Source organism: Plecotus auritus, assembly GCF_963455305.1.
Source record: "Plecotus auritus genome assembly, chromosome: 6".
NCBI classification, from domain to species: Eukaryota; Metazoa; Chordata; class Mammalia; order Chiroptera; family Vespertilionidae; genus Plecotus; species Plecotus auritus.
In genome coordinates, this window is record NC_137773.1 from 17,207,027 (window position 1) to 17,219,906 (window position 12,880).

General features: G+C 42.9%; 1 protein-coding gene across 2 annotated transcripts in view; it reads left to right on the forward strand.

The window, feature by feature from the left end:
* Positions 1-560: 560 nt before the first annotated feature.
* LOC308251182 (T-cell immunoglobulin and mucin domain-containing protein 4-like) overlaps positions 561-12,880 on the forward strand; it is a 36,453-nt gene continuing 24,133 nt past the window's right edge. Inside the window, exons 1-4 of one of the 2 annotated variants that reach the window (XM_080674322.1) lie at positions 561-679; positions 4,998-5,339; positions 8,751-9,026; positions 10,989-11,051. In XM_080674322.1, coding sequence (XP_080530448.1) covers positions 622-679; positions 4,998-5,339; positions 8,751-9,026; positions 10,989-11,051 — 739 coding nt within the window. In that variant the 5' untranslated portion in view covers positions 561-621. The remainder of the gene's footprint in view (positions 680-4,997; positions 5,340-8,750; positions 9,027-10,988; positions 11,052-12,880) is intronic. The other variant, XM_080674323.1, reaches the window with a different exon arrangement.

Sequence of the window (12,880 nt, forward strand, 5' to 3'; positions counted from 1 at the left end):
GGTCACTTGTCCATCTTTGAGCCAAATACCATGGCCATGAATGAAATTACATAACTTGAGATGTACTGACTGAGAGCGAGGGAGGCCTGGCTCGACAACGGCAAGCCCCCCGATGCAAAAGAAGAAGGCGGCAAAGACATGAAATACCTAGAACTGTTGGGATCCCCCTCTCAAGGACTCTATGATTTAACACAGTCACGCAAATCGAGGATGTTTGTGAATTCCACGAAGCCTGTCCACAGACCCTAACCTAGAAAGAGAAGAAAACCGAGCTTTCTCCAGTGTGTGACCCTTCTAGATATAAACATTGTTATTGATAGCTGCATTTCTAAAATAAAGGAATATGTACATGTTCACCCACACCATCACCCCACCCCACCCCACCCCCCATTTGTGCACACACTCCCCCCAGTGTCCAGGAGAAAAGTGCTCAATGCATTTCATCATGTATCCCAGATCCAGGAAGGCCATTCAGGATTGGGAAAAGGGAAGGATTTGAGGCAAAAAAAAAAAAAAAAGAGAAATGAAAACAAAAAGGTCCCGCCCTGTCAGCATTAACTGGAATATAAGAAATGAAGTTTGGGCAGACAGACAGACTCCTGGGGTCGGCTGACAGTCAAAATGTCCAGAGGGCCTGTCATCCTCTGGCTGCTGAGGGAGCTATGGTGGCTTTATCTGAGTAAGTGTCTGACCTGCCATGCAGGAGCGGGGGCTCCGCACCCTGAGATGGGGCTCCTTGGCTGGTGGGCTTCAGGGAGCAGAAGCCCACCTCATTCCTGCCCCCACCCACCCCAGGGTTTCTTCTTTGGATGGTCTCTCCTCTTGCTGTCATACAAAGTTTTATCCTGAGACCGCTTTGGGGGTTTTAGGGTGGGATCATTTGTGTTCACATCAGAAATGACAATTTAAGAAGAAACACAGAAGTAAGGGGTCAGATGAAATGGGGAAAAGAAATGTCCTCGGCAGATGTTACCAGTGCAGTCAGATGGAGAGCAATTTGCTCTGGGAAGGGCTCTTGTTGTAATTCTTCCTTTGCTCTTTATTGTCACTTTTAGTATGCTTTTTGGTTTAACTTGCCGGGGAGGAGTTCTGAGGAGAGGTTTCTTCTTGCACATTGTTCCCAGGTTTTGGATGATGCAGAGGTACACCCTGGGCTGAGACCTGTGCACCCTGGTGGCAGAGGGCAAATGCTCTGTGCTGAGCCGGAGTCCTGTCCACTCGCTAGCAGTTGGCACTGGGAACATGTTTATCGAGCCCTGGCTCTTCCCTGTATGAAATGAGGGACCTGGATAAGACCAGTTTTCACCATCTGTGATTCTAGAACTAGACAATTATCTAATATCTCTTGCAGTTTTAAAAGTTTGGTAGTTGTTTGCATATGAATCTTTCAAGGACAGCAAAGTTGTTTCCTTTACCTCTCCAGCCTGTGCCATGCAGTTCTCTCTGCCTCTCTTTCTTCTGCAAGCCCATGGGTCCTCAGGTCTCCTCCTAAGGTGGGCTATTCCTGAGTGCTCAGGACTGATTCAGGAATTTCTGCTATGAGTTCCTGTCCTCCCTGGAGTTCCGCTGCGCCCGCTCCCCCCTGCCCCTGCCCCCCATCAGAGAACAGGTCACTGAGCTGCTTATCTCCCCAGATATGCTGTGGCAGTTAATGGAATAAAAGCAGCCCCTATCTGCTTTTTTTTTTTTTTTTATCAATGTTTTCAATGGTCTTTGTCTTGTTCTGGGAACTTGAGGTGTTCTGGGAACTTGATTTTGTTATGCTGAAAGTTGCTGGGGTCTAAGCCCACATTGCCAGCTACTGGCTGGTTGCTGAGCTGTTGGTTGAGCTAGGGTGGGTTTCTTGAACCCTGTTTAAAGGAGACAGTAGCTGGTAAATTTTCTCTTTTTTTTTCATTTGGGTCTTTTCTAAAATGACCAAATTAGAAGAGAGTGACTGTTCAGAATCACTGAGAATCCATCAAAGCTGCACATGCCCTTCGAAGATGCCGAATCAGAAACTCCAGTCTGCAGATGGTGAAACTGAGACCCGGGTGGGGGAAGGGCCTTTCTTGAGGTCACCAGCTGGGGTGACACCACTGGCACCAGAACCCAGTTGTCCCCACACCATCCTGGGTAGCTCCTGAAAAGCGGAATTGATTTGACACCAACAATTCCTCTGCTCCAGGATACTTCTGTAACTGGAAGGAACAGGGTTTTTTGGTCCTATTTCTAAATCTCCCGTGTTTGGTTACTTTATTAATTCCATGTGGCATTGATATTTCATCTCATGTGAACCTTAGAAACTCTTTCTGAGCAGAGTCATTATCCCCTTTATTTTACGAGGACAATGAGGTTAGGATTACTGTGGCTTTCCTCCAAGGACACTAAGGCACCAACTGGCACATGAGGTTCACAATGTACGCACGATGGGTGTTTTTCTGCCACACCAAAAGGCCTAAATGCCCGCTTCCTTTTTTTCAAAACCATCAATTTTTAATCAGATGAGTAATACAGAAACACCCTTGGTGAAAAAAATAACGCTATAAAGCCCAAATCCCTTTTGATGATCACCCCCAGGCCCCATCCCTTTCCAATTGTCATGGAGATGACCAACACAATGAGTTGAGCGTATATCCCACCAGACACTTTTCTATGCATTTAGCTTCATATATCTATACCCCCACTCCCACATGCACATACACAATGTGAACTGTTTTATTTATTTATTTTATAAATGGTTTTTATATTGTATGTGTTATATTAAAATTTGCCCTTCTCATACTTTCATAAGACTGAGGTATCATGCCAATTGGCATAAGTCTGTCTAATTCTAATAATCTTCTACGCATGATTCCATGGAATGAATGCCCCTGTTTTGCCATGCACATATACACGTTGTTCATTCCATTCACATGTATGTGAAGGCTGCAGTAAACATTTGCTGTTAGGTTTTCTTGTGTATGTGTGTTTTTCTAGGGTAAATAAAACACAAAATTGCTAAGGTTTAGAATGCAGATGTGCATGTTGAGTATTAATAGAAACTGCCAAGTTGGCCCACATTGTGGCTATACTAATCCCTACCCTATTTCAGTGTAGTTCACTCCGGTAGGCTATATTTTCCTAGATCCCTGAGGCTATTATCAGCATTCTAAATTTTGGCCAAATAGGTGAAATTTACTAGCCACTCATATCACCTCATCTATGAATTGCCTTTTTTAGTTTTTCTCTTGGGTCTTAAGAAGTAGGATGCTTCCTGTGGTGCTGTAGTACTTGGGAAAATAAACTGATGACTCTCCAGTAGAAATAATTCTTGCATCTATTTTAAAATTAATTCTCCCAATGTAAATAGGAGCTAGCCTATGTTTTAGAAGTTATTTGTTTTAGGCGCACGTGTTCCGTGTTGCTAACACAGCAGAGGGTGATGACAATTTCTCATCTTTTTTCCTGGGTTTATGGTGGGCAGAGTGGACTTCTACAGCATTTACAGTCTGTGAAACATTTTCACTGCAGCAAAGTGAAGCGGCTGTGAGTGCAGGGAAGGCTCTGGCTGCTCTGTATTTGGAATGACCTTCATCATGGGAGTCAATGTGGAAAGCCCAGGAAGCATGTCCTTTGGCTTCCTCTCTGGGCGCCTTTTAGGGCTGATGCTCACCTTCCCCTAGAGAGGGATATCTAGACATTCCTGACACCTGGTCAGGGCCTGTGGGCCATGTCTTATACAACTTAGCCAAATGGGTCAACACAGTGAATGGGGTCTCATGGGCCAAGGGGGTTCCTTGAGGAAAACAGGAAGCAGGAACGTGGTGCCTGGGATGTAGTCTGATGGTCTGGAGCTTCAGCCTGCCTCGTTCTCACTTCAGTAGGTGTTCTGTTGTTTAGGACAAGTATTGATGCTCAGTTAAACCAGTGGGCTGGCAGCAGTGAGAATGTTTCTCAGATTCTCAGAAAGGGATGTGATCTTCCAAGAGCTTGTCCTGTGGTCCCCACACACTGGGGGAGTGGCCAATGATATCAGAGTGACCTGAAGAGTTTGGTTATGTCCATTTGCAGGGGCTTTGGCCTCAGAGATTCTGACTCAGGGTTGGTCAATAAAATATCTGGTTTTAACAATCTCCCCAGGTCATGCTGATGAGCAGCCAAAGTTGGGAAAAGTGGACACTTCATCTTAAAACTAGAGTGGGGCACAAGTAGGTTTACAATTGTTCACATGGAAAATAATACAATAATTAATAAATAATAATACAAGAATAAATTCTGTGTTTCACGTACTCACAACTCTAGACCTACTTATGCCCAACCTGGTAGTGATACCTCCCATATGACCCTCCAGCGTTTTTGTATGCCACAGCTCACATTCTAATTCCTGTGGCCTGCTTCACTCAGTTCTAACATTTAAAAAAACCCTCAAATGCCCCCTAACCTTATATTGTCTAACAACAAATAAATGGTCCAGAGCAATTCCTTTGTATTTCCTGTGCTGAAAGGAGAGGGCAATGGCATATAGTTTGGCTGCCCATCTTCCTGCCATAGCCTGCTCTGTGTTGGAATACAGAGGGAGACCCATTTGAGATATTCAAGTCAATAATACATAATCACTGCTTATTGGGATACAGTGGGCAGAGTGCTATGTTTAGACCTGTTTATCTGAGTTAGGGGAATTGAGTTAAAGGGTCAGGATTTTTCAGTGGAGAGTCTATTGGTTTATCTTATGGTACTCAAGGTCAGAGTGGAAGGAAGTGGGGAGGAGGAGGAGGAGAGAGAGAGAAACATCAGCAAAAGATCTTGCTGTGGAAATGAGTTTAGGCACCCAGGTGGGTCAGCTGTTTCCACTTGGGGGAAGGAAGGATGTGGAGTTAGGAGCTCAGCTCTGGTGAAGCACACATCAGAATTTAGACTAAAGAAACACATATACTACCACCCTGTTCATCTTCCTGGAAGCATCTGTTTGCACAACCACTATCATGTCTGAGATACTTTAATACCACACAACCTGGTTTTCTCATCCCTCCTCACAGCGCCAGCTGCAGCGCAGACTGTCGTGACAGGATACTTGGGCCAGCCGGTGACTTTGCCCTGCATGTACGCATCATGGTCTCCCAGCAGCCACAGCATGTGCTGGGGCAAAGGCTTGTGTCCCAACTCCAAATGCAACGAGGAGCTTCTGCACACCGATGGGACCAGGATGCTCTCCCGGAAGTCGACAAGATACCAGCTTCTGGGGAGTATCACGAGAGGCGACGTCTCCTTGACCATCTTCAACACCAATGAAGGTGACAGCGCTGCGTACTGCTGCCGCATAGAGGTGCCTGGCTGGTTCAATGATATCAAGAAGAACATTGTCCTGAGACTAACGAGAGGTGAGCCCAGGAAGGGGCTGGTGCCTGTGGAAGGCGGTTAATGGGTGATGGGTTCAGTGGGGGCAGGTAGAGAAGCGTTACCTCCTTAAACCGTGAGCGTACGGATTACATCTCAGATGTGCTGCTCCGACTAGAGGAGCCACGGTGTGCGGCAAATGCCCAGGGGGGTCAAGAAAGCCGCAGAAATGAGTGGAGGGTGGTGGGTGGGAAGAAAACTTCAGGGTCAATCTGAAGAAGGCAGCTGCTTTTTACCTTTGGGATTGTCGCCCACTGTTTACAGATCTCTCAATTTTTATGTGAGATATACTGATTTTTGCATGTTGGCAAAGATTTCAAAATTTAGAAAAACACATACTGTGTAAGCTAAATAAAGTGTGCCTGGGGGTCAGCTTCAGCCCATCAGCCAGTAGTTTGCAGCTTCTGGCAGTGGAGAAACGGCGTGTGATGTGGGGACTCTCGGGGCCATTTTCAGGCATGTTTTTCCTTCTGTTACTATGTTGCTTTTGGTGAAATTTGGAATAAGATGGAACTCCTAAAGCTTTGAGCTGCAAGGGAGGCAAACAATTGATGTGTCTCTCTCACACTGATTTTTTTTTTTCTCTCTCTCCTCCTTGCCCCTCCCTTCCACTCTCTAAAAATCAATGGAAAAATATCCTCCAGTGAGGATTAACAAAAACAAACAAACAAACAAACCACGATTTGAGCTGCACGAAGGGCAGTCTACGGCTAAATGAGGCTAACAATAACGACCTTTCCTGTTTGTCGGGAATGGAGCCTTGTAAAGTAAGCCCTGTGTTCAGCTTTCATCAAGGATGGGGAATGTGGGGCTCCGTTCCTAACTGGAAGGGCATCTTGGAAGGCAGGGTCTGGATATTAATATGCTTAACAAGCTCCTCAGGTGACTCCTCAGGTATACTTTATTTTATTATTTTTAATATTTATTGAATTTATTAGGGTGACATTGGTTAATAAATGATATAGGTTTCAGGTATACAATTGTATAATGCATCATCTGTATATTGTATTGTGTGTCCACTAACCCAAGTCAAGTCTCCTTCCATCACCATTTATCCCTTCTGCACTCTCTTCTACCTCCCTCATCCCCTTTCCCTCTGGTAATCCCCATACTGTGTCTGTGTCTATCAGGTTTTTGTTTGTTTGTTTGTTTGTTTTTGCTTAACCCTGTCACCTTTTCACTCAGTCCCCCAACCTCCTGACAGCTATCAGTTTGTTCTCTGTATCTATGAGGCTGTTTCTATTTTGTTTGTTTATTCTAATACACTTTAAAATTTGAGAACAACTGATGTGAATGCTTCTTATTAAAGAACTTTTGTACACATTAGCATATTTTCTCTCTCAAAATAACTATTCTGATTTATTGAATTAAATGATGCCTATCCGAGTCTGCTCTTTTCAAGCCTGGTATAACCAGCTATTATTTTATAAAATATTTGTTTGACCTCCATACTCTGTGGGGTCATGTCTATGTTCTCTTGAAACTAATGATGTCTTTCAGGCCTTTAGAGTTCAAGGAAATTTGGCATATTTGATAAGGTGGTATCTGTAGAATAATTGTGGCTAATGAACCCAAATTCAAATGTTTAGGGGGTGAGTGGTGCTGGCCACGAACCAATCTTTGATATCCAAAAGAAACTACACCTCACCATGCTTTGGACTCAGTTGTTTTTAGATGTTTATTTTATTTTATTTTGGAAAGAACACCTAATGTGAGTTAACTGTAGGCACAATGTTGGGTAGATCTCCAGAGTTTTTCATCTTGCTTGACTGAAATTTTATATTTGAGCTCACTTTTGATCAGTCATTCATTTACTCATGGATATTTGTGGAATACCTACTATGAGCTCGACATCATAATAGATATTAGATTTGTACCAGAGAACAAAATAAATACCAGATTTTCCCTCATGGAGCTTACCAGCTAGTTGGAGAAGCAGACATATATATGTATATATATATATATATCTATGTCTATGTCTATATCTATATCTATATCTATAGATATAGATATATCTATCCATATATATATATATATATATATATATATATATATATATATGTAATGCAAATCATAACGGTCATGACCAGCTCAGAAGGAGGGGCCTGGTGTGGGCCCAGGGCCTGAGAGAACAACATGCAGGGAGGACGGCCCCCAACCCCAGCCCTGCAGCCTGGCGCTGGGCTGCTGGGGCCAGAGTGGAGACACAAACCCACAGGGGGGCCAGGTTCGATTCGATCAAGGGCATGTACCTAGGTTGCAGGCTCCGCCCTGGCCAGGGCCCAGGTCAGGGCTCATGCAGGAGGCAACCAGTCGAAGTGTGCCTCTCACATTGATATTTCTCTCTGTCTTTCCCTTTCTCTTCCATGCTCTCTAAAAATCAATGGGAAAATATCCTCATGTGAGGATAAAAGAAAGAAATGTCATATCCTATGAAAGAGACATCTTGAAAATGCCTAAAGAAAGTTGTCATTTTTTCATGGTGAAGGGACTGGAGTCCGTGTTGATGAAAACACCTTGGTGGCTGCAGTGGCAGGCAGTGGCAGCAGCAGTGGGGTGATGGGGGTGGCGCCTTCCCCTGATCAGTCTGGTTGCCTCCCGCAGAGGAAGGTGAGACTGCGGCTTAGGCCCACTCTCCGTGCGGAGTGGGTCTAAGCCATCAGTAGGACATCCCCTGAGGGCTCCCAGACTGTGAGAGGGGGCAGGCTGGGCTGAGGGACTCCCCCCACAGTGCACGAATTTTGTGCACCAGGCCTCTAGTTAAATAATAATGATCAAGTAAATGTATAATTATGAAATGCAATAAATGCTATGAAGGTAAAATATGAGAGTGCAAAAACATTGTTATTACATAACACAGATGACCTCTTTGCAGAAGTGTCCATATAGCTGAGAAAGAAGGTTAAGGAGTCAGCCTCATGAAGAGAGAGACTAGGAAGCAGCAGGTATAAAGTTCTTCCAGCCAGAAGGCCACTAATATGTTCAAAGAACTGAAGAAAGGCCAATGAGCTGGGAAAGAAGGAGAGTGAAGTGGAGACATGAGATTGGAAGGAAAGACAGGGCCAGATCTGATGGAGCCTTGCGGCCAAGATTGTGGGCTAGGCTTTTCAGCTTACAGGCAAGGAGGACCCAGTAAAAAGTTTTAAGCAGGGGACTGACATAATTAGATTTGTCATTTTAAAAGATTACTTGAACCAATGTGTGAAAAACAAATTGGAAAGGTCAAGACTAGTGGCAAAAAACCCAATTTTTATGGACATTACAATGGTCCAGGACAGTGAACTAGGTGAAGGCAGTAGAAACAGAGGGAAATGGAAGGGTCCCAGATATATTCGTATTGTTCCCTTTTTCCTCCATCTCCACTTGGTATCAAAGATATCTTCTGTTGGTTACAGCCCCAACAACCACCCGGCGTCCAACCACCCGGCGCCCAACCACCACCACCACCACCACCACCACCACTGCTATGCCAACAACCACAGCTGTGCTTCCAACAACAGTCATGACTACACCTGACCTCACAACCAGAACACCACTTCAGACAAGAACCACCACTGCCCTCACAACAATGACAACCACGTGCTCATGGACAACACCAAGCTCCCTTCCTGAGGCAACCACAATTCTTCTGACCACTGTGCCTTCCACTGAAGGATCCACCCTCACTGCAGGTACCTGGCACAATTGATCATTCTTTCCCTTCTGCTGATCAGATGTATATGGAATGGGGTTCTTCTACTGAATGAGCAGCACAGAGATTGTGTGTGTGTGTGTGTGTGTGTGGTGTGTGTGTGTGTGTGTGTGTGTGTGTGTGTGTAGTGAATGGTGGTATGTGTTAGTTTTCTAGGACTGATAGCTTAAACAATAGAGTTTTATTTTTTTATATTCTGGATGCTGGAAGTCTGAGATCAAGGTGTCAGCAGGGTTGATTTTTTCTGAGGCCTCTCTCCTTGGCTTATAGATGGTCACCTTCTCACTATGTCATCCCATGGTCTTTTCCCTGTGTGTGTCTATGTCCTAATCTCTTCTTTTTTAAATATTTTTTTTTATTATTTATTTCAGAGAAAGGAAGGGAGAGGGAAAAAGATAGAAACATCAATGATGAGAGAGTATCATTAATCGGCTGCCTCTTGCATGCCCCACACTGGGGATGGAGCCCACAACCTGGGCATGTGACCTGACTGGGAATCAAACCATGACCTCCTGGTTCTTGGGTCAATGCTCAACCACTGACCTACAATGGCTGGGCCTAATATCCTCTTTTTATAGGATACCAGTCATATGGGATTATGGCCCATCCTAATGACCTCACTTTACTTTAATCACCTATTTAAAGGCTTTATCTCCAAATATAGTCATATTCTGAATTATTGGGGGTAAGGCTTCCACATATAAATTTGGGGGGGGGGTGGAACACAATTCAGCCCATAACAGTGTGTGTGTGTATTCACTAAACTATTCCTTTTCTTTGTTTTATGGTTTCCTCCCCCGCGTGCCCTTCCTTCCTTCCTTCCTTCCTTCCTTCCTTCCTTCCTTCCTTCCTTCCTCCTTCCTTCCTTCCTTCCTTCCTTCCTTCCTTCCTTCCTTCCTTCCTTCCTTCCTTCCTTCCTTCCTTCCTTCCTTCCTTCCTTCCTCTTCTCTTTCTTTCTTTCTTTCTTTCTTTCTTTCTTTCTTTCTTTCTTTCTTTCTTTCTTTCTTTCTTTCTTCCTTTCTTTCTTCTTTCTTTCTTTCTTAAAAGTCAACTTTTTTTGGTTCTCCAGTTGACCTCCAGGAATCTTGGAGATGTTTATTGAAGAACCAGGAATGTAACCTCAGCTCAGGCTCTAGTTCAGGGGTGGGCAAACTTTTTGACTCGAGGGCCACAATGGGTTCTTAAACTGGACCGGAGGGCCGGAACAAAAGCATGGATGGATTGTTTGTGTGAACTAATATAAATTCAAAGTAAAGGAGCGGAGGGGAGAGCAAGAGAACCAGATAGAACAGCCAGATCCGGCCCGCGGGCCGTAGTTTGCCCACGGCTGCTCTAGTTCCATCTGCCAGGGGTTAAGTCTCTGCCTGGGCATTAGAGATTGGTTTAAGAAAGGCTTCCAAATAATTTTTGATGGTGAACTGTTTCTACCTGCTATCTTTTGTCTTCTTCTTCTTTTTTTTTTTTTTTGTTTCTCCTGAATCCTTCTTGATACTGCATCTTGGACCTCTCACTGGGTTACTAGTAGGGCCTTATCAAAGCTCCCACCACATTTCAACCTCTGATTCTGAAAATAAGATTATTAAAAAGCAATCATGAAATAGCTTGAAGGCTTTCTTAGGCATTTTAGCTGCCAAAATAAGGGCTGGATCACTTAAATAGCTTAAAAATATTCAATTGGCTAATTTTATTATATTCTGAATAGTCACCTAAAATCCACAAATTCTAAACCAATTAATTTTTATAGGTACTTTTTATTCCATTTACCTTTAAAATAATCATCTTAAAATACATTTGTAATTTTTTTCCCTAGATTCTTGCAATCCTTGAAGAAAATTTGACATAGAAAAGCACAAAGACTACCATAAAAAATAGCCCCAGATTTCACCACTCAGCACACTTACTTTTTTTGGCTGCCTTTCATCAAACTTTTTTTCTCTTCCAGAATCAGAAACCTCCCTTCTTCCTGAGGTAACTTCTGAAGACAGTTCTTTATTCACACCCAAAGGTATGTGGACCCTTGCTCATGTTTCTTTCCTTACCTCTTAGATTGAGGGGAAGGAAACAGTGAATAGAGCATCCTTGAATCAGATGAATAGAGATGACTTTTGGACCCTGTGTTCCATGAGGTCCATCCGGGACAAACTGATGGCAAGGCTGCATTTGTGCTCATTTATTCCTGTGGATAGGGATAAAAGAGAGCAGAAGCGGAAAGGGAGGATTGAGGGGGGAAAGGAAAGAGTGAAGGAGATGTATTGATTGACTGATTGATTTTGATTTATTTGTGCAGTTCTTTGTGGCAGCACATCTTTAGAAATTAGCCTTTCTACTTTAGGTTAGAGGGTGCTTAGCAATCTCACTCTGATTCCAAGCACACCAGTCTTCTTTGTTGAAACTCCCGAGGGGTGGACTCACTTGACTGGTTGTTTTTTTATGGTGGAGGGAGACTCTTTTTTTTTAAATCATTAAAAAATTTTTTCAATTACAGTCAACATAAATTATTATAGTGGTTTTAGGTATATGTCCCAGTGATTAGACATTACATAGCTTACTAAGTGATCATCCCGATAAATCTTGTACCCATCTGACATGATACATAGTTATTAGAGTATTATTGACTATATTTCCTGTGCTGTACTTTACATCCCCATAACTATTCTGTAACAACCAATTTGTACTTCTTAATCCCTTTACCTTTTTCACCTATCACCCCAACCCCCTTCCTATCTGGCAACTGTCAAAATGTTCTCAGTATCTATGAGTCTGTTCTGCTTGTTCATTTATTTATTTATTTTTTTAAGATTCAATTGTTGATAGATATGTATTTATTGCCATTTTATTATTCATAATTGTGACCTTTTCTCCTCCTTCTTTTTCTCCTCCTCCTCCTCCTCCTCCTCCTCCTCCTCCTCCTCCTCCTCTTCCTCCTCCTCCTCTTTCTTCAAGACAACCCTTTAACATTTCATATAATACTGGTTTGGTGGTAATGAACTCTTAGATTTTTCTTCTCTGAGGAACTCTTATCTGTCCTCTGATTCTAAATGATAGCTTTGCTGGGTAGAGTAATTTTGGTTGTAGGGCCTTGCTTTTCATCACTTTGAATATTTCTTGCCAATACCTTCTGGCCTGCAAACGTGTTGTTGAGAAGTCAGCTGACAATCTTATAGAAACTTCCTTGTAGGCAACTAACTACTTTTTCTCTTGCTGTTTTTAAGATTCTCTCTTTGTCTTTAACCCTTTGCATTTTAATTATGATCTGTCTTGGTGTGGGCCTCTTTGGGTTCATCTGTGCTTCCTGGACTTGTATGTCTATTTCCTTCACCAAGTTAGGAAAGTTTCCTGACATTCTTTTTTCAAATAGATTTTCAATTTCTTGTTCTCTCTCTTCTCCTTCTGGCACATCCATGCCATGATGCGAACATTGGTATGTTTGAAATTGTCTCAGAGGCTCCTTACATTATTCTCTCTCTCTCTTTGTAGATTCTTTTTTTCTTTTTGCTGTTCTGATTGGGTGTTTTTTTGCTCCCTTATCTTCCAAATCTCTGATTTGATCCTTGGCTTCATCTACTCTACTGTTGATTCATTGTAATGTATTCTTTATTTCAGTTAATGTATCCTTCATTTCTGACTTTTTTTTTTTGATGTTTCCTATCTCTTTGTTGAAGTTCTCACCTAGTTCATCTACTCTTCCCCTAAGTTCATTGAGCATCCTTATAACCAGTGTTTTGATTTCTGCATCTAGTAGATTATCTCCATTTTGTTTAGTTCTTTTTCTGGAGTTTTCTTCTGTTCTGTCATTTCAGACACATTTGTTTGTCTCCTCATTTTTGCAGCTTT